The sequence below is a fragment of the Macrosteles quadrilineatus genome, unplaced genomic scaffold, assembly GCF_028750875.1.
Source record: "Macrosteles quadrilineatus isolate MER2022 unplaced genomic scaffold, UCM_ALF_1.0 Scaffold_5__1_contigs__length_97177068, whole genome shotgun sequence".
Taxonomy (NCBI): domain Eukaryota; kingdom Metazoa; phylum Arthropoda; class Insecta; order Hemiptera; family Cicadellidae; genus Macrosteles; species Macrosteles quadrilineatus.
Genome location: NW_026542598.1, coordinates 91,080,234 through 91,102,721, shown reverse-complemented (window position 1 = coordinate 91,102,721; position 22,488 = coordinate 91,080,234). Strand labels below are relative to the sequence as shown.

The window sequence follows — 22,488 nt, the reverse complement described above, 5'->3', positions numbered from 1 at the left end:
TATTGAGTTTTAGCATTTGTAGAACATGTGCATAAGTGGTGGTGGGGGGGGGGGAGGGGTCATAAATATATTAAAATCTAAAAAAGCTTTGCGCAAAGTTTTAAACAGCTCAATGTGAATCAAAACTAAATATACGTTATTTATGGATAATTGCAAACTAAAGCAGTGTAAGTAATACATAAACATAAAAAAAATAGTAACATAAATAAACGGGAGTCTCAATATTAATAATACGTTCTGTGTTAGAAGATTGTGGGAACAGTTTTGAAGGTGTTGGGCCATTGTCAGTCCATAAAAACATTGTTTTTAATTATTCACTAGCTTCAAGATTGTGCAAGTTGTTCTGATGATTTAAAAATATTATAAATAGGCCTATTTTAGAGACTATATGGAAAACGTTTTGAATGGAAATTCCAGCTTTTAGACAGCCAAACGTATTTTAATTTTTGCCCTTGGGTATATATATAATCTAGTTTTCAAATAAAATTTACACACTTTACGGCTTATGTTTCAAACCCTTTTTATCCCCTCCCGATTTTTACTCTAAACCGTATTTTTTCTCTACTGAGCAAATTCCCAAAGGAAAAGTATACAATGTGAACTAATCCGTTGTAATAAATTAACCATCATATTCCTTTGGTAGGTACAAAATAAAATAGACAGACTACTAACACAACTATAACTTCCTTAAGCAATCTATAAAATTTACTCCTACTATTTTTTTAAAACTGTTCTCATCACTATATCACAAGGCTTTGAAATTTTAAATTTGTTTGTCATGGTGAATAGCTTTTTAATGCAGGGAAGATTAACCAAATTATAAGCCTCTATCATTCCATCTTCATCGCCTTGTTCCTCCAAACAGCTCAAGTATTGGGTCTTCAACTCAAATCTTCTGTCTTGGAAGAAGAATGAGGCGTTCAAAACACTTAAAACAGCTGTGATTGGAATTCTCGTCACCCATGACTTTGTGATTTGAAGGGTGTTTGTGATATTCTTATTGAATGCTTGGCCATCGTCATCATGTTTAGACGAAAGATGAGAATCAAGTTGTGAGTTACTTTTCAACGAACCGAATCTTCCGGAGTTTAAAGATCTAATAGATTGCCAGGTACTGCTTTTGCTTGACACATCACATGTCAAGAAACTTTGAGAGGGTGTTTCAACAATTTCATAAACCTGTGCCGCTTCTCTTAAAATAACTATACTATCAATTATTTCACCAAGCAGAGAAACAACAACATTGTTTATTTCCTCCTCATTCTGAAGAACCATGTCCAGTTCTGATTGTGTCACTATTACATTTCTACCCAAAGTCAAACTCAATGCCTTTTTGAGCCCATTTACTGGATCTAAGTCTTTGCAGAAATACAAGAGTAAAGCGGTATAGTTTATATGATTTTCATCCACTTTAAACATTTCTGATAGAAGTTTTTTCACCAAAGCAAATCTTAAACCTTGTTCAGGGCTGTCAGGAAGTTCACTTTCAAACCATAAATTTATTTCATCGTAACGCTCTACAGAAATTAATTCAGTTTCTTCCAGGTCATATATTAAAAACTGTTTTCTTAGGCATAATATGTCGTCTACCTTTGGGTAAGGTATTTCAAGGTTATATATAATAAAATCTTTCCAATCAACTCCAAACTCTGGTCCAAAAATTTCATCAAAGACGTTTCTTAATTGAAGTTCATTCAGGCTGTTCCACATCTTCGGTAGAAATGGAAAGTGTTCAGAAGACTCTAGCAACATCAGATCTTGGAACATGAAACAAAGCGGCTGTTTTCTTACAACACCCAGAGGAGCAGAAATCTTGAAGATGAGAAGCAGCTGATTTAACTGTTTAATTGTAAATAAACACTCATGAAAATCTTCTTTGAGTTCCCTCAGTGCAGAACTTTGTTGTTTGAAATTTTCTGCATCACCTCTGATACCTATGAAGTGTCTGTCTTGTCCTAATATAAGTTGGTGATTCAAAGACGATTCTTCTTCTATCGCCATCCTTATATAGTCACAAACCGCGTTTATGTTTGAAATTTCATTGTTGTATCTGGACAGTAAAGACTTGTAGCGGTTACAAAACACAGCTTCGACAAAGCAATAAAACTCCATCACGTTTTCTTTTGCAGTTTGATAAATTAAATCAATACGGAAATCCAACCTCTCAGCTTCGTCGTTTATTGTATGTTTCCACGCCTCGATGATCATATCTTTGACGGAAATGTTGTTTTTCACTTCCTGTTCGCTCTTGCGAGAGTTCGTTGAAAGTTTATTCTTCACAGATTCCTTTTTCGGTTTGATTGATGATTGCTTTTTCCTTGTTGGGGATTTTGATATGACTTCTGCTTTGTTTGATTTAGATACCTCAATATTCTCCGATTTATTTTGGCCATGAAAAACATTTAAAATGGAAGTAAAGTTTGACTTTACATCTTTGATTCTCTCTGAAAGAATCTTCTCTAGCATATCTATTGTTTTTTGTTCATCCAAGCAAGAAACTAAGCTATTCGCTATAAAATTGTGTTTATCAATTTTGTCTCCATCATTATTCTCAAATGTCGAGTCTCCAGATAGTTTTTGAATAGTATTTAGAAATGACTCGGCGTTTATTCTGTCAATATTCACCATCTCAGGATGGACTTTCAGGGTTGAAGGCATTTTTTCAAGCGTGTTCATAAAATAATCATTAACAAGTTGAAGAACTTGGAAAGATCTCTCAACTTCTATTTGTATTAAACTCAAGAAACTATTGATCAACAAACATATTTCGTTAACCAGCCAATTTTCATGGATCAAATCTTGCCTCTTTTCTTCTACTTCTCGTTTTCTTTCATCTGTAATCTTCCAAAGATCCTGTTGCAGCTTCAATACTCTACAGTGAAGCTGACTTTTCATTTCAGTAAGCGCCCTTAGCTCTTCACTTACGCTGTTGAATTGTTCCTGGAAATTATTGACAATATTTTGTTTTGAGTCTGGTTGTTCAATTACTTTTTTAAGTTCTTTTTCCACATACACACAGTATGGATGGAGTCTTAAGTTTATAAATCTATTTTCAAACAAAGCATTTTTCAAGCTATTTATGTAACATGTTTCTATATTTTCCCACATTGTAGCTAGAAAGATACCAAATTCATTATTAAGTGGCAAAGTTGCAAATTTAACAATGGACATTTGGTTTTCACTTGGCTGAGGTGGAGGTAAATTTATATTTGTTGCACTGTCAGTTGTTTTAAGATCTGTTTCACAGTGACCAGTATGAATTACTTCAACGTTATCTTGATTTATATCATTAGACTTCTTGTTTAAGTCGCCTTTTTTAATTCCTTTTTTAACTTTCCCCTTTGATTCTTTGCCACCTTTCGCAGCCTTCACTGTTTTGGGAGACTTTTTGCCTATTGTTAACTTACTTAAAATATCTTCTCCAAAAAGATCACCGGATTGTTTAGCCTCAATACCATTTTCTTGTAAGATGACTCGAGCTAAACGCTTCAGACTGTTTAGGTCAGGGGTTTTGAGATTGAAATTTGAGTAAATATCAAAGTTTCTATAAAATTTATCCAATAAATCTGAGTTCTCATGTACTTCCTCATATTCATTGTCTACTTCATATATGCTTTTACCATCTTCAAACATTTTATTCACGCCTTGTACAACTTCGTTATCTTCAGCCCTGATCATGATAAATACCTTGAAATATGACTCAAATGGTTGAGACTCTGATTCATCTGGTAAATCTAGAAGTCTCGATTTTCTACTATTGCTAAATTCATCAGTCTCCTTTTCTGATAAAAGTTTAAATACTTCTGAATCAAAATGTTCAGCTGGTATTTTCTTGGCAGTTAATGCCAGCTCTAGACCAAAGGCTTGTTCGATTGTGGTAGGGTAATTTAACAGCAGCCACCCATCATATTCTTCCAGTGTTTTGACATATTCAACTATAATAGAAGCTACATCACAATCGTCAAGATTTTTTCCCTCTTTCAATTTATTGTTAACCTGTTCACCGAGTAACCCTAAAGGAGTTCTTGTTGTCTCCTCTTCCTTGACAGAAATTATTGATGTTTGAGTTTCTTTATTGACAACCTTTATGATGTCTTCAATGCATTCTAAATTCTCCATCTTCCCATCATTCAGTTTGTCTTTTTTAGACATTTTCTTGTCTTTCTTCTTTTTACCCTTTAGCTGTTTCGAACCGTCAATAGTTTTGTTTTTTGAATTTTTTGGTTTGTCATTGGGTTTACCTTCTACAGGTTGTGGGGTTTCAATTTTGCACTGATCAATACACTTTTTTACAGCCAATTCCGTATCAAATACATGAATTCTTGATTTGCTCAGAAGCAGTTTTATAGTTTCGATAGAGCTTGGGCTGTTTAAATCAAGCAAGACACCAGTTACCTTAAACTCAGGAAGATCAGGTGGTGGGGAGGAAGGAGGAAGAGGATATTTTAGGCAGAGTAATCGATAAGCTATGGCTGCGAGATTCTTATCATTAGGATCTCCATGTTCTAAGAGAACAACACTGTGAAACCATCTCCCCCTTGTCGATAAATAGTCATCAATTTCAATTTCGTTCAATATTTCATCCTGTTCTTTCTCAAAAGATATTGCTTCATCGTAGTTAACGTCCTCACCCTCCAAAATACCATCCTCCACAGTCTGAAGTTGGGATCGTACAGGCAAAGACTTAACAAATAGCTGTACCCAGTTATTCCACAAACTTTTAGAAACTTCCATATTATTCTTTAATTTGTATTCAGTGGCAGATAAGGCCAATTCTACTATTGCGTCAACCGTTTCCTTACAAATGTTGTAATGATCCCTTTTAATGATTTCTTTTTTCTCTCTGTACAACTTTTTATGCAGTTCTAAGACACGCTTTCGTTCATTCCAATAGTTTTGTTCCATCATTTCAAATCTTTCTTTTAGTTCAAAGTCTGTGAATATTTTCTGTTCCTGCTCATTTATAACACTCTGTTTTGCCCATATTATATTTTCATTTTGAACTTGAACTTCTTTCTGAGCTTGTACAACTTTTGATAGTATCTGTTTCTCGTAGTTTGACTGTTTTAGTAAAACAGCTGACAAAACTGAGCTGTAAATTTTGTCTTGACTTTCCTCTATCTTTTTCCACGTACTTTTCAATAGTTCATATTGAATTGCCTTTTCTAAACTTTTTCTTGCAGCTATGTTATTTTGTTTGATTTTGTATTTTGCTATGAAGTCTTTATAATCGAGGAGGTTTTTGTCTCCACTGCTGTTTGAATAGGCATTTAGTTCAGGAAGACTCTCAATCATTCCTGAATCCGTCTTAGATTTCCACAAACATGGTTCACATGCTGCATCTAAATTGGTCTTCCCTTTTTGTGCTATTGGTGTTTTTGATTGCTTCAATTTTGCATTCAAGCTGTGTTTGACCTTGTTATACTTGTCTCTATACCAATTTATAATATCTGCATTGTTTATAAGGGGTTGTTCAAAGCAAAAATCTGAAGATGAATGTTTTTCAGGTTTTTGTTGATTTGTATTCACCGACAACCCCTGAATATTCTTTACTTTCTCTTGACAGGCTTCTTCAAAGTTGTTCTTAGTCACAAAGTAGAGGTGTTGTTTGTTTTCAAGACAGGTATAAAGTTCATAAAGAAGGTTGATAGTTGTTCCAGGTTTATTTTCAGCAACACCATGTATAATAGTGTCATCGTATTTTATTTTTAACATATCAAATATTGGCTTCAGGAGTTTAAGGTTCTTCTTACACACTGTTTTGTCAACGGTAGAATGAATAATTCCACTAAACTTGTCATCAACCAAACCATAGCTTTGTAGTATTTTTACCAAAACACATCCATCCTGGAATAAATTTCCATCTTCAATTTTTTTAAGATTACAATTTATTCCTAGTTGGTCAAAAAGCCAACTCTCAATGAGACCAAACATGTTTATCGACAAGTTTTGAATTTTTCTGTTGTTATTTTCAAAAGTTGTTCACACACTTGCATTTGACATATAGCAGATTTTGTTTATCAGTCTTAAGGAATTGAAAGGCTTGGAGGGATATATTTTCATAACTGGTATCAAAACAACTAAACAGAAAATTCCATAGTATTTTAAAATACAAAGATTGACTATTGGATACTGGAGTAGACATCCCATCTATATGGGACAGCTGTGATAAGTTTTTTATTAAAAAAAGAACATAGTTATGTGAGCCAGTCACAGAATGCACTAACTAAGATTAGATTGACTTTGTTAAAAAGTCTGTGTATTCAACAGAAATCAGTGATTTAGATCAGCGCAATCTGTCGGTGGGCTCACATCAACTACGATGATTTTGATTTTTAAAAACAGGCAACAACTTGAACATGGGAATGGAATGTCTAGTTGTAGTCAAAGATGTAATACAATTAATTACCCACAAAAAACATCTGTCTATTCAACGATTATCCTTGAGTATGTTTTATCTATGATAATACTCCCCTTTCTTTTTCTTATTCTATCAGAAATAATTTAATAGGATACACCATAGTCATAGAGAAGTAGTAAGGTACAGAGGAAACATTTAATATAGTACCGGTACCCCTAAGTGGTGTGTCTAGCACTAGTGCTGGTGTCCAGGCAAATTCCAATCCATCACCTCCTTGCTCTCATGTATAATGCCATTGTAGTGGAGTGCCATGGTGGTGGAAGACCAGGATGCCCTGTGTGATAAGAATTTCTGCACAGTACTCGCGATTCGGGCTCTTCCTTGTTCATCGCAATTACAGTAGACTCCCTGACTCCCTCTTATCCGGACACCTTTTAACCGGACATCGGTTTAATCAGACTACACTTGGCGGAAATGACATCTCTTTAATCGGAAAATTTTTATCAGCACATTGGTTTCACCGGACTAGATTGGCAGGAAGTGGGTGGTACTGAAAAGACTGTTCTCGTGAGAAAGATTTGAGACCATAGTGATCACGTGTCTAAATTCAATGCTCTCCTAAATTTAAGTCGAATATCACAGCAAACGGTCCGTTTTAACGAGTTTTTAGTTATAACGGTTTAACCGGAAAACCCGTTATCCGGACTGGCCTCAGTCCCGAGGAGTCCGGATAAGAGGGTGTCTACTGTAAAATATATTTCCAGCACTACATATCAGAGCTGAAAGAGCACATGGTCCTCTCATAAGCATATTTCCTCTGTACTTCTCTGTACCATTAGTCTATGAATCCCCAATCTTTGCTATAAGCCATAACAATCAAGGCTGCATGACAAAGACACAAAATGAAAAGAAGGGTAAAGTGGAAATTGTTATGATACCAAAATTAAGAGGGACAATCAGGGAGATAGATATTATAGAGGAGCAGATGAGGTTCAGAGGGAGGGACAATGGAACAGAGAGGGGCAGAGAGGAACAGAGATTATCAGGGAGTGACAGAGAGGGATGAAGATGAACAAAGAGGAGAGGGGGGCTGAAGAGTAGTGGAGTGGAGTTGAGCCCAAAACCCCGTTCCTTTTGTTTTGAGACTCGTGATACGGAGGCGGTAGCTGAAACCCAGTAATTCTGTTATGAAGATAGTTTTTGTATATAATACAAAGCAGGCACACATAAAAGTACGGTACATATTTTAAGGCGAAGTATGAATGTTGAATGTATGAGGTGACAGCTTTGTTACTGACTGAACTTGTAAGATTAGCTGGATCTTAAGTCACGACCATTTATTTTTTCAAAGCCCAATAAACTAGGACACAAGTCCAATTCCGATTCAGGTTACATAGTTTAACATTTCGAGATGTGTAATCAATGGCTCAATGGAAAAATATGTAGTTAAGGATGACAATTAAAAAATAAGATCATAGACTCGCTTCTAAGATCAGCTGGGGTTTAAAGGAATCAAAGCGAATTCTATGTGAAACCAAAACACGATTTGATTTCTTTAAGAATCGAACTGGTGATCTTTTTGATTGATTTTGCTTAAAAGTTGAGCACAGCTATAAAAAGGAAAACTCGTCCGTTACACATTAATAATAGTATGAGCCACAGTGTTTTTTTCTAATTTAGTGGTCGATGCCCAGATAGCAGGTGTTACGAATTGTGACGTCATTATTTCATTGACTGCCGAGTGACGAGTCGAAGAGGAATTCCGAATTCCGTAAATATGCTGTGACAACTTTTATTGCTTTTGTTCCTTATTTAATTTTGTGTTTTGTGTGTTTGGTAATGAAGTGATTGTATAGATAAAGTGTTATAATTAATGTAGTCGAAATGTCAAGGCATTCAAAAAGTCATTTTAAAGTCGATAGCGGAACCACGGTGGAAGTGAAAAGCAAGGTAAGATTACTTTGCCTACCACATTCCTTTTCTCTATAATGTCAATATTTTGTTTGATGACTGATTAGATGATGCTATTGTGAACGCATGTTTTTAAACCCATGACCTGCTACACATTTGATTGTCTTAATCGTATCATTTTCTAAATTCTCTTGCTTGTTACCCAATCTAATAACTTAACCTAAGGTATGGCCCTACCCTCAAAGCCTTGCCTAGGTTAGCAATCATTTTCTTTGGCATAAGGCCTTGGTTTTGGTTAAGGTTTTGAAACGTTTGGGTAACTTATCCAAATAAAGCTAGGAACTCTGAAATGGTATTTCTAATCCTAGCTTTTTTCAAATTCAATTAACACACCGAACTTAAGTCAAGTTAGGCATTAGGCTATCTGAATGTTAATTTAAGTTAGCCTATGAATAGGACCTAACTTATGCCATGCATTTTTAAAGACTACAATCTTACATCTGTCCCCTTCATCGTAGTTGTTGAGACTGGAGAATCGACAATTGGATGTTTCTAGCGTGTTAGAAATGGGCTGCGCGTACTTTAAGCGTAAACTATTCTGCTCAAAATTTGCCTTTACTTAGTTAACTTAGGCCTAGGGGGTACAGTTTCTTAACTGGTCTACACTAATATTGATTGAAACTATCGATTCAATTAGTAAACCTTCACACGATTTTTTCACCATCAATCAGCAAGTTTGGTTAATTAGGTTAGGTTATGTAGTTTAACTTTAAATTAGATATAGGCTATTTTAAAATATCGATAATTGTCAATATTTTCAATTCGATACTTTCAATCAATATTAGCGTAGCCCAGTTAAGAAACTGTACCCGCCCTAGGTCTAACTTACTCTATTTGTCAGTCTTAGTAGACCATTGAACTAACTCCCGGCTGCACTTTACTTGACGTCCTACACTCGTTCGAATGAAAATATCGATCGATATATCGATTGCTTCATTCGATATATCGTTTGGTTAGTTAGGTAAGGTTAACCTACCCTAACTAACCAAACGAAATATCGAATGAAACAATCGAATGAAAATATCGAATCGAAAAAACAATCGAATGAGTGTAGGACGTCAAGTAAAGTGCAGCCTAACTCCCAGTGTAACTGAAAGTTTAGTAAGATCTGATGTCAACTTAGGCTGAAGAGTTGCACACTAAGTTTAATCGTATTTTTTTAACGGACTTATGCCCCTATGTATCGGTAGTTAAGTAAATGATTAGTAGCCTACTCACACCAAATTCATAGAATACTAACCTACTTTACCGAACCTTAAAATCATCGCTGAAAAAATCCGACTTAGGCCTAGAGGAAACTAAAGGCCGCTTTCGCTTTGTCTCTTATTAACTTGAAGTCTGTTTATATTTTATTAAGTTAGCCTACCTCAGATCAACATTCATATGCAATCAAAATGGATGAGTTAAAGCATGTTAAAGCCATGAATAAACCTAACATTTTTCTTTAACTTGAAAAATACCAAAGGCTGCAGTTCTGATGGTAGGTATTCATGAGTCCTAGTAGAAGTAAGTTAACTTATTAACTTTTCAATTAGGCTATTAGCATAATTTTGATATTTTTCTTTATAAGTTAGTCCTTACAAAGTGTGTTATGCAGGTAGCTGGTCAGGTTGGTTTACATTCTTTACACCTACATTTTTGGACCAGTTGCAGGTATTTAAAACTCTTGGTAACTTACGTTTTTAAATACAAGAGTACAAAGGTAATTTTTAATGAACATTGGGAAGTAACTTAAACATTGACCTGTCACCTCTTATCTAGACTGAAGAAGAACTCTGGCTGTGAAGTTAGATTTTTTTTAACAAGATATTTCTTCTGGGAGTTTTTTAAGATAGACCTAAGCCCGTTCGGAATTCCATCCAATTGACTTTGTGCCTTATTTACGTTTGTGTAAATTAAACAAATCTGTGTCTGTTCCAGTTTGACTCAGACTTTCGGAGGTTCTCATTGTCAAGGGGGACTTGTATGAAGTATGAAGAGTTCCACGGACTGTTGGAGAAGCTGCATAAACTGATAGACGTTGTGTTCCTCATCTCCTACACAGACCCTCGGGACGGAGACTTGCTGCCGATCAACAATGATGACAACCTGGCCAGAGCGCTGCAGAACGCTAGGCCTCTACTCAGAATCATTATACAAAGGAAAGGTGAGTGTCCGATTCTTATCATTTTACAACCTAACTTAAGTTGTTCATGGTTTAGGCTTATAGTCAAGACACTCAATTTAAATTTGTGTTAACCTTAAACACTTATCTAGAAGTAAATGAAAATCTAGGCTAAATAAGCAGTCTGGCTTAGTTATAGTAAAAATTTTTAATTTTGTTTTTGTAATTTTTAGGATTGCTTATTAAAATTTTTTTATTATCATTCATGCCTAAAAGCCACTGTGAATAAAAAAAGAATATCAAATTGTTCGTTCATCATTGGTAGATTATGAGAAGATAATATGGTACTTAATGGTACTTAAAGGTACTTATTATAAGTAGGGCTTAGGCCACATATTTGACAGTGCGCTGCAGCAGTTATGTTGAGTTATCATAAATATGTTTGTAGGTCTTTCCTCGTTTCGTTATGAATCGAACTATACCAGATGTGTCATACTTTCTATTTATGATAACCCAACCTAACATAACCGCCACAGCGTGCTGTATAAGGGTGGCCTTCGTATAATACTAAAGTACCGTAGATAATGTCTTCACTCAAATCCACCAACGTGCAGTGTAGTCACTTAAATAGGTCTCGTGTTTTAGGTACCGGTATATAGGCCTACATGCCTTGGCCTTTTAACTCTTATTTCTGGAATAAATTATCTTCTTTTAACAACCTTATTTTAGTCTGTAACAACGCTGTCATTTAAATTGTTTCACCACCTCAGACCTCAGATTCCTTATATTTCATTTTAGATTTAACTACATTGTGATATTTTTAAACTTGTGCTTGTGTTTAAAGACTGTGCGAATGGATTTTTTTAATTACAGAACTGACCTAGAAAAATATTGATAAATACTTGAGCCGGATAGAATATAGACTCCAGCGTTATTTTAAAAGATTTTGACGAGTCTCAGTTGAAAATCAAGACTTCTATCTAGGTACCGAGAAAGTTTTAATCCTTTTGTATGCAAGGCTTTGGCTGAAATGTGGTATCTTTCGTTCGCTGAGCTTTTTACAGATAGTGTTCCGTCTGATGTTAGTTTTACATTTTGCTTCAATGTCGGCAGCATAAAAATGTCTCTTTATGTAAATAGGCTACATAAGTTGTATGAATCAAGAAGCAGTTGGTGGTTCTACTGTTTTAGATGATGCATTGTGCTAGGTCTAGTTAATTTAGCTTCTGTTTAAATAACATACTTTTTGTTTGGTAACAACGAAAATTGTTCATTTTCAATCCAATATTAAATATATGTGATGTGGAAAGCGAAAAGGGATGTCTTGTCGGCGATGCAAAATTTTCAGTATGGCCAATATAAGTAGACCTTAATTAAGGTCAAAAATATCTAAATTCGGTTTTTATCGATTGTTATCTTTCAAAATTTCCGGTCCCGACAAGAGGTACTTTTTTATTTCTTATGGAGAAATAACATCTAGGGCCGACAAGATGTATCTTTTCTGAATTGTGATTTTTACGACATGCTTTGATAAAACAATTATTTAAATGAAATCTACCCTGAGTTAAGACAACAATTGGTATTGCTTCGAAAGAGGTAATTTATAAGCTTTCTTTTGATACCAACAGTTTTCTTACAAAAAAACTGTTTTTATGTGTAATTATATGAAATTTCAAAATTTCAAAATAGTTTTTCTCAAAATGACCCTTTTCCGTAGCAAAATTTCAAAGTCCTATAACTTTAACAAAAAGAAATCGTAAAAGCATGGGACTTGCACCAAGTTATTCGGAATTTTTAATAAGGAATTCAAATACTGTAGGCCTATATAGGGACAAGAGGTCCCTATTCGCTTTCCACATCACATATAAAGTTTTTACAGTATAAATGAAAAAATCCCATCCAAGTCTTTCATAGGCTATACAGTAGAACCTCTTTAAATCCGAACCCCCCTATAATCCGAACATCCAGTAATCCGAACGCCTCATTACTGTACTCTATACACAGTACAGCAGTTCTTTATTGGGTACTGTACTTATTGATGTACGCACCGTAATTATTTCAATTGTAATGTATGATACTGTTTATTCCCTATGTGTAGCCTACTACTAAATAAACACCGTATTTTACTTTATAAAGCATTTTTCACTTTTCCCTACCTATTGTTATGTAAAAACATCAAAATATGTTCCGTAATCCGAACTATTCAATAGTCCGAACTACCCCCGGTCCCAATTAGTTCGGTTTAAAGAGGTTCTACTGTATTTTAAATCTGAAATTGTTGTTCAATGATTTCTTCTTACTTACAACGCAGGTGGAACGTTATTTCCATATTTTATCTTCAATGTGTTAACTTACAGTAGTGATATCAAGTGATGGATGATCAGGAATGTATGCCTAATGGATTAGTGTAGATGATCAATTCAATGAATTCAAGTTCATAGCTACTCCTTCATGTAGCTTGCATTTTTCTTTCAGAATCAATCTTCCTCCTTCTGTAAAATTTAAATATATTTTCTAGATACAAATTTTGTAATTTTTAACCTTAGAAAGCAATTTTTGTGTTTGAGCAGCAATAATGCATGGCAACTTTAGCTGTGTTTTTGATCAAGTATAAGCCGTAAGCCTATGGAATGAATTTAATTGTTGTTGTTGACTATACTGTAATGTGAAAACTCTAGTAAATGGACGTTTATTGTTATAGGTCTTGGCTTATTAACATTAATGGGAGTTTATATTCAGTTATTTACGGTTAATATTCTGATATCAGCTTGGTATAGGGTAAAATAAACAGTTTTTTTCTCTCTAATATTAGACTTCTCATCCCATTGTAAATTTTGAAGCTAGTTTTTCGTGTCTAGTTCATGTAGGCTACATCGACACTGATTGCTAGTGTAGACAAAATTTTGTTTCTATTATTTATTCTATTATTTTACTATGCTAATATAAACCAGTTTGAATATTTGACTTAAAGCTGAGTTTTGGTGCAAGGTGCAACCATGATTCAGATTGGGTGAACCAGATCTCTTGTATCGAACAAATGAAGTAATTCTCAAACAAATTATGATTTTCTTAACCATAGTTAACCCAAAACAGAATAAGCTTCATTATTTATTTGGACGTAATATAGAGAAAGCTAATTTTCTTGTTTCATAATACCTTCCATTGTATCCCTTCAAACATTTTGGACTAAACATTTGTTTCAATTTAACACAAAGGTTATCTTTCAACGCAGGATTCATGGACGAACCAATGATTCCCCCACTCCTCGGCCCCAACTGGTTGACTCAACTCGGTCACAAAACAAACTTTAACTTTGTCGCCTGCTATCGTAAGTTCTAACGTCACAATCTCTCCCCTCGCCCCGATTATTGTTTTCTACCGATTAAATCGTTCTTAGATCCCACTTTTTTGTTGTTTTTTCATGTAGATGATCAGGTGCCAACTAGAAAATTGTTGTAGTTTATTTGATTTTTAGTGCCATATTTGACATTTTAGATCTATTATAGTTAACTGATATCCATTTGATTATGTCAGATTTCTTTTTTTTATTGAGGGGTCTGCAGGTACTCGATGCTTTTAGGTTAGGTCAGGCCAACCATCACCACAGACAGAGAAGTAAGATACAGAGAATACAAGCTTATGGGACAACTCTGCGCTTGAAGCTCTGGTATGGTGGGATGGAATGTACTTGTCCCGAACAAGGAAGAGCCTTAACAGTGATGGCTACATAGCATTTTTGTACAAGTACAGCAGCTGTAGTGCACAGGCCCTTTCTACGTGAGCGCTGTAGTATGTGATGGCAGGAGGGGGGAAGGAGAGCAGAAGGGAATTACAAAAAGAATTTTCTCTAGACACCAGCGACTGGTGCTAGACACCACTTCAGTGTACCGTTGAATGTATCCTCTGTATCTTACTTCTCTGTGCCGTCGGCAAGAGGGATCGGTTTGGGACGGTACTAATTTTTGGGTCAAACTCTGGGCAGTTCAAGCCGAGCTTTTATTTGTCTATTCGCTAGAACGGTCTAAAATTGCCGATTTTCTCTGTGATTGTGAAAGTTCAATATTCTGTTGTGACCACGACCTAGAATAGAATTTAGATAGAATTTCTCTATTTTGTCTTGACTGCAGAAAATTTTCCCAGTTCCACCTCAATAAGGGGAAATCCATGTACAATAATATGCTAAAAACCTATTGTAAGTATTATAATTAATTCCTTGGCCTGAGACCCGTAGGCCTAAATGTTTGACTAGACCCCACTAAAAGTATAAAAGTCTGGCCTGCAGACCCCTAAATTTTATCATAGACTTTTTCGAAATATTATTAGGTTACTGATTGTAACAAACATAGCTCAAAACAGTACTATCCAAACTATTTTTTTGCTCTGTTTGTGTGTTAGAAAATGAAAATCAGATAAGTATGTTGAATATTATTATTTAATACAGATCACATTAAAATAAATTGCTTGAAAACATTATAAAGAGTTTTACTTTTGAAAATATATAGTAGTATACCAGAAGAGATACCGGTAGGCATATTTTTTCTGTATCAAAGACTAAGGAATATAAATTAACGTGGATTTTATTTTAATACGGCAATGTGTATTGTGTATTGTGTATTGTGTATTGTGTATCATTTGTATTCTCTGAGCATGTCAATTAGTGGGTCAAGGTCAGATTACTCATTGGTTATCAATCGTTGCTTCATTGATCAAAAATAAACAATGAGGAGACTAATTTTATGTTTAGACAGCAAAAGTGTCATTGGTTAAATAAATAATGGCTAAGAGTTCCTGATGGAATAGTTGTGCAGTTATACAAAAGATTTTAGGATGTTCCGTGGATTAATTTATTCAATTTTGTTGAAATATATGTTAACAAACACTTGAACTCGCACTGTATACTTTACAGGTAATTTTGGCATCGTTTTAATAAATGAAAGTTATTTTGTTTTCAAATTGTGATCCGATTGGGATATTAAATTAATATTACTTGTGGTTAGCTTTTAAAGCTAAGGACCAAACAAAACTTATTGAGAATTATTATATAAGATTGGATGTAAAATAATTAAAATGCATGTTTTTATTAATTTGTGAAAAAATTTAAATTAACAATCATCGTGGATTTTTTCAATTTGAGAAACATTTCTACGCACATAAAACATTTAAGATGTTGTCATATTTTTCTAAACTGAACCTAATTGTAATATACGCCTATAGGGTTTATCAAATATTAAGTTAACTAATGGAATAAATTTGAAGGTAACATCAAAGATATTCTGCTGGTATTTTTCTCTGTTCAAATAATCAAAACATTAGTCATGGAATGCTGTGTAGTGTATATGATCAGGTGTGAGTTTTATTCCAGCTGATATCAAGATGAGTCATCCTACTATAATAACTCACATGTTACTCAACTGTTGACTGTAACATTTCTTTGTTCTCGGTATTTGCTCTATGAACCTTGCAATTGCTCAGAATGCTCAGTAGTACTTCTCGTAGTAATTGATTCAACAATCTAGGTTTTTGTTTTGGACGGAAATTAATTTTTCCCAAACGATAGCTGGTACTTGCCCACAGTAAAATAAAGTGGACACCAAGTTGAAGTATTTTGGGGAGGGAATATTTATTTTGTTAGTCATATAAAAAGTAGTACTTTACAGACTAATCTCAATTTACTCTAGTAAAAACCTTAATATTCCTTGGTCCAAAGTAATGCTCTTTTATGTGTGTGCTCTTCTATAATTTCGCCCCTTAACTATAAATCCCTACAATAAAGATATTAGCAAAGCATGTTTACTTTGTTCAGCAGATTTTACTATTTGAAGATATTCAATTCTTGGGGCGGTTTTCAAACTTTGGTACAAAATATAAAATTGTTTTATTTTTCTCCAGATCCATTTTAATATTCTTTCAGGTCCAACAAATATATTGATTTTCTGGGTTTGCCGTGATCAGCAGATTTAATAAACTATTCAAATAGATTGGCCTTCTCTATGAACATTTTTCTTCGATATCTAAAATTGTGCAGGATTATCCTGAGCTAAATTTGAAGTGCTTGGAAACATTTTGTCCACGTTTTTTGACAAATGAAAACATAACATTTGTAGCATTGGAACTGCAACTTGGAATTTTTCATAACCATAACCAGTCATTCTGGGGATTTGAGTTTTGAAATTGAATTTTTTAACTTAATTCTGTTTTTAAATTAAAAAATCCACCCTAGTTCAATATGTTTGATTTAATTTAAACTAGTTTTTCCCATATGTTTTACTAAGAGTTGACAAAGTTAGTGTAGAGAGATGTAGAAATGAAGCATGAGCCTGTTGTATCAGTGGTGTCTTATCATGATATGGAGATCAACATAGTAAACTTGAGCCAATGTCAAGTGTGGGAATAAAACACAAAGCCTATTGTGGCCTCCGTGTAGAGTGGGAATATTTTAATCATCTGGTTGGACAACCTGCTTAATGTCAAGGAGTTTTTTGGATTGTAAATTAATATTTTTACTGCTGTTTTGGTGTTGAATATATTAGTTAGGTTAAGTTTTTACAGGGAAATTGATAGGTTGAGTAATTTGTGAATGGGAATGGAATGCTGTCTTCTTAAATGAGGCACTAATTTAAAAAAGCATAAATAAGTGACAATTATGAATCAAAAATTAAAAAAATTGGAAATCATTAATGATTTAATGAGGCATTAATGGTGCAAGTTTTATAGGAAAACATTCTCTTCAATTAGATTTAATAGAATAATTGGTCTTTTTATCAATTGGGAATTGCAAGAAGGTCAGATCAGAAAAAAAGTACTTAGTTTTCCTATTTAATGCCTAAAGAATGAGTGTACCAAATTTGGTTCTTCTTTTTATGACAAATTTGTTGAGAAAAAATAATTTTAGTACTGAACAACGACTGATGTAAATGGTCCTCAAAGTAAGACTCTGAAAATAGATTACTTGATCCTCTATGATTTCATTTCATTTGGAACATCAGAAGAAGTAGCTACATATAGAAACTTTTAATTTTTCAAAATAGGTACCAAAACATACTATGGTTATCCTAAATGGTTATCTGAGTTGATGTTTCTAGTTAAGAACTACTTTTTGAAATTTAGCCTATTTTTACTATTTGTTTTGATCAAAATTAGATCACACATCCCTTAGTCTTGAAACAAAACAGATGTTTTATTCTAGAAAGATGGAATCCACAGTTACGAATTTGTAGCAAACTGACCCTGTAACCTATAATGTTGCTAATGTCATTTCTCTTATTTTATTTAGGTGACAGCTTAGAAGATGTCATTGGCTATGGAACGTTCAAACACAAGAACCTCATATCTTCAATACTAGGAGGAACACCTGGCAAAGGGAAAGCTTTGTGTATCTCAAATCCTCATGACTTTAGACAGGTAAAAATATTATAACTTAAATTAATTTTTAATAGATTTTTTTTTAATAAATGTGATATCTACTTTATTAAAATTGTTTAGAGTACTTAGTAAATGCGAAAGTGCCCGTTAAGATATCTACGCTTATCACTTTGAGCACAAATGTACCCAGATAATGTATAAAGGACAAAAATACAATAATAAAACATTAATACAACTTTTTAAGCTATCTGGGATCAAAATATATGGGCAAATAAGGATTTTCTGGACTAACCAGGGCTTGGATTGTTATGTAAATGGCTGACAGACAACTGACTGCTTAGAGCGCTTCTCCAGCAGCGCTCTCGTATCACCTCTGGTGGCAGGGTACAGAACTAGTCATCCCCACTACGGTGATGTTACCACTTCCAGCATTCACACTCCGTTAGCAGGAGCAAAAAAAACTTATTTTGAAAGATCGTAAGAATATTACCCTCCAGATTTTACACCGTTTATTTATTTAGCCTAGTTATTTATCTTGTGATTGTTTAAAAGGTATCGTCCATCATAGACGTAGACATAGTGCCAGACACACAGAGGAGGGTGAGGTTACTCAAGCATGGCTCAGATCGGCCACTTGGTTTCTACATCAGGGACGGCACCAGCGTACGAGTCACTCCCTCTGGACTGGAGAAGGTCAGTTACTGTGCACAGACGGAGGTATCCAATAAGGTTTTTCATGCCGTAAGAAATTGATTGTTTTCATCAAATTACCCTATTAGGTTGTAGCTATTGTAGTCATCATGGTATGACCTAGGCTGATGTACCCTCCTTGAAGTTTAATCAATTTATGAATGAACCTAGATTACTTACTTAATCTTTAAAACATATTTCTGACTTCCTTACCCCATGGTTAGCTTTTAAAATAAAGTAAACATAACTTACATCCGCCTGTTTCTTGTAGGAGCAAACCTTAGTAGGCATCATAATGTTATTTGTATTATGCTAGGATCTAACTGTAAATTTTGTTTTATCGTGAACCTGTCTGGATAAAAATTCAATAAAGCAACTATCAATTAAATTCATTTAGAATTGCAGGTTTACTGCAGATTTAGATGGACATTCAGACACCTAAGAACTTGTTATTGCGGGAGAAGACGCCAGTGAAGCTTTTGTAATACTTATCCTAAATCTGTAACTTGTCAATAAATAATTGCTCAAAATAATTCCTATTGTTTTTATATTAGATTGTACTATAAACTAAGATTACAAACATAACCGTTTTTTAATAAAGACAGTATAGGCCAACTTCTTTCCTTACAATGGTACATTTAGTGGTCTGATGTTTGTAGGTGCCGGGTATATTCATCTCCAGGCTGGTACCTGGGGGCTTAGCAGAGAGCACGGGACTTCTGGCTGTCAATGATGAAGTGATAGAGGTCAACGGCATCGAGGTCGCAGGCAAAACTCTGGATCAGGTGAGAGATCCAATATCATAATTGTAGCCATAATCTCCTTTCATGTTTGTCTATCCTCTATTTTCATTTATGTTATTTTATCCCAACATTTTTTTCTGGTTTTGTCCACCATGATATTCTTTTTCCAGTTTTAGCTGGGTTTATGTACTAATATTGTTTGTTCTGTATCAGGTAATTTCTTACTGAGGATGAGATCAGATACCAGATCCCGAAATGTTGTGAAAATTTGTTTTTACTAATTGTGATAGAAAATGGCATCAATAATCCCACAATTAACATATTCTCTGGAGTGGAATATTTTAAGTAAAAGGCTCTAGGCTTAGATTTGTAATCAATATTGTAAAGTGAAAAGCAAGCCTACATGTCTATGAATCAAGGTAAGCTCATGCACAAAGGTAAACCTACTGTTTCTGACTTAACTATAATAAATAAAATACATATCTCATTACAGGTGACGGACATGATGGTGGCGAACAGCTGGAACCTTATAATCACGGTGAAGCCAGCGAATCAGCGGACAGTTGCGCCACGACGAGGCTCGTTCAGCCGCAACTCTCAACTTTCGTCAGGGTCGCAACAATCGGCGCAGTCCGCTACGACCACGGGCTCTGACGACGATACGTACGACCGTGACGAGGTGGTCGACCTCATGAGTGCGGAAACACCCACAGTACTGCATCTGTAGTCATGGCAACATGTGTCATGGTGACGAGTGTTAGGGCGGAGAGTGGACGAGTCAGGGTAGTGGAAATATTAACTGGTAGAATTCACCAATTTGTGCTTAAAACACTTGAATGTGTTCAACAGAAGGAACACATTATTCATAGTTCATTTGATAAAAAAAGGTTTTAGTAAAAATGTCTTGAAAAATCATACCTGGTTTTGCTCAAAGGATCAAGGGCAATATACCTTCATGGTACCAAACTTCTATGATTCTGTGTAAATTTTTGCTTTCAGCTTTTTGATGTCAAAATTGTTTTTAATTTTCAAAATTCTACCATATTAATTATGGTTTCCTAAATCACAAATCTCAATATACAAAGTTTATAAAGCTTTGATTGACACACTCTATACACAGGCTTGAGGTCGCCAAGTTATTTTAAAAATATGTAATAATTTATATTTGGTTTAAAGCCATATCTCTTAGTGCAATTATTAAACGATTCACAAAACAATTTAAAAAAAATCTTGATACAAGCGAAGAAGTTTAAGACGAGTATACCTGTTGTCTCATATTCGACAACAGATTTCAACCGAGGTAGTCTTGTGTCTCGTCCACTCTCCCGATCAACACAGTCGCCATGTTAGTGACCAAGACACTACTTAACCAAGCTACTTAGTGGTTTATGAAACCAGAGACTATATATAAAACCGTCCAGACCCAGTATTTTGCACATCCTATCCTTTGTGCACAAACTCTAGTTCACCTGTGCAGACTTATTGATATTATTTTATTCCACAATAATCGTTATTTTTTACTGATGAATCGTCTGATATCGCTAAGTCGTGTTGGACTCGTGTTTTGATATGTACCCTGTGAGAATGGATTGTCCCCGTACCTATTGCGTTTAGACTTAGGTCGATAAGTTAAGATGTTCTTATTTTCATATTTTTGTATTACTTAACTAACTTTCTCACATAGTTTCAGAAATTTTGATAGGAGTTGTAGGCTAAACTGTTAGTTTCAGAGATTTTTTAAAGCATATAAAAAAAATTTTGAATCGGAAGCAGTTGGGATTTCTATCAAATAAAGTTTTGTTCAATGCTTATATTTTAGGAGGCAATCTTATCTTTTAAAAACATGATATAATGTTTCTAAAATGAATGCAAAACAGAGTTGAAGTATTGATTGAGCCAATCAAATTGAATACAAATTTTTCCCTCTTAAATTGCAAAATACATTTTCCCTCTTATCTTGTACACATTTTAAAAAAAATACTCAATATTAAATCCTTTACTACTAGTTTATACCTTTCTATTAGTTATAAAATAATATAAATTCACTAAACAAGTATTGGTTTTTAAAATCTTTTAACATTCTCATTAATTACTTGTTTAATCAATTTTAATAATATCTTATTATTCTTTAAACTTTTAAAACTTGGTCCTAGTCAGTAATCATCACAAATATTGCATTCGAAACATAAACATAAATGTGAGATTATCTTTTTATTAAAATTGTAACACTGAGTTACCCGTGTTCAATTTAAAACATTTATAATTACTTTTTATGTGAGAAAGTATTATTAGGGTAAACCATTAGGCCTACTTAGTAAATTTGTTTATGTTAAATTATTTAATTACTTTATACAGTATTTTTTATACGTTGTACTTAAAGTTATGTTTGTTATGTATAATCTATCAGAGGTAAATGTTCTCAATGACAACTCGTTAATGTGTTTTTTGTATATCAGTTAAGATATTTGCGATTTTTTGTATGTTGAATTTAAAAAACAGTTTGTTTTTAAACTTCATTACTCTATACTCTATCTGTAGATTTTTAAAGATATTTACTATAGTTCGGCCGCTTAGAAAGCGACCTCCTCCAGCATTGGTTTAGCATTAGCACGCAGGTCGTTTTCTAAGCGGCCGAACTATAGTATTTAAATGTCCAAATGAGCTTTGTACTTTTTATATACGATAACATTCCATTTATATGTTTGTATTCCAACATTATATGTTATGAATTTAACCCTGCATTTGTCTGGTCAATGTGCTCTATTGCTATCCTGATGTAATGCATTAGAATACAATAATTTGTTTTTCTAAAATATATTTGCAAAAATTTGTTATAGAATGGATGTCGGATTTTATTTACAATAGTTTTCTCTATTTTCTCTATCATTGGAGGCAGATTTGGTACACTCTAGTTAAAAGATCATAGATGGCTGGCCTAAATCCGTTAAAAAACCATTTTGTGTTTATTTAAGTTAAATATCTTACGTCTAGGAGTAATTTTAGTAAGCATATCTGTTAACATTTCAAATTTGTAGGTTGTAGCCAATTCAGGATAATCTTTGTATAATCTAAAGTAACTGCTAGGATGGTATGCAATTCAAAATATTTCAGCATATGAATGGGCTAGTTCCAAAAAGTCTTTGACTCTAAAACTTAAACAGTGACTGTAATTCAAAATTTCAAGAAATTAGTAATCCCTTTTTTCTGGTAGCAATTTAATCGTTTGGCCAATTTTGGGATGAGAATCATGTAAATAT

General features: G+C 34.0%; 2 protein-coding genes across 2 annotated transcripts; one reads left to right on the top strand and one right to left on the bottom strand.

Annotated features, from left to right (window-relative positions):
- Window positions 1–665: 665 nt before the first annotated feature.
- Window positions 666–5,936, bottom strand: LOC128995905 (sperm flagellar protein 2-like). The gene has a single exon (XM_054420951.1). It carries the CDS (start codon window positions 5,932–5,934, stop codon window positions 715–717), a length of 5,220 nt encoding a protein of 1,739 aa, XP_054276926.1. The 5' UTR covers window positions 5,935–5,936; the 3' UTR covers window positions 666–714.
- Window positions 5,937–8,127: 2,191 nt separating this feature from the next.
- Window positions 8,128–21,242, top strand: LOC128994486 (partitioning defective protein 6). Its single transcript, XM_054419072.1, has 6 exons — window positions 8,128–8,311; window positions 10,253–10,478; window positions 17,710–17,837; window positions 18,351–18,491; window positions 19,148–19,273; window positions 19,725–21,242. Exons 1-6 carry the CDS (start codon window positions 8,246–8,248, stop codon window positions 19,956–19,958), a joined length of 921 nt encoding a protein of 306 aa, XP_054275047.1. The 5' UTR covers window positions 8,128–8,245; the 3' UTR covers window positions 19,959–21,242.
- The last annotated feature ends 1,246 nt before the right edge of the window (window positions 21,243–22,488 follow it).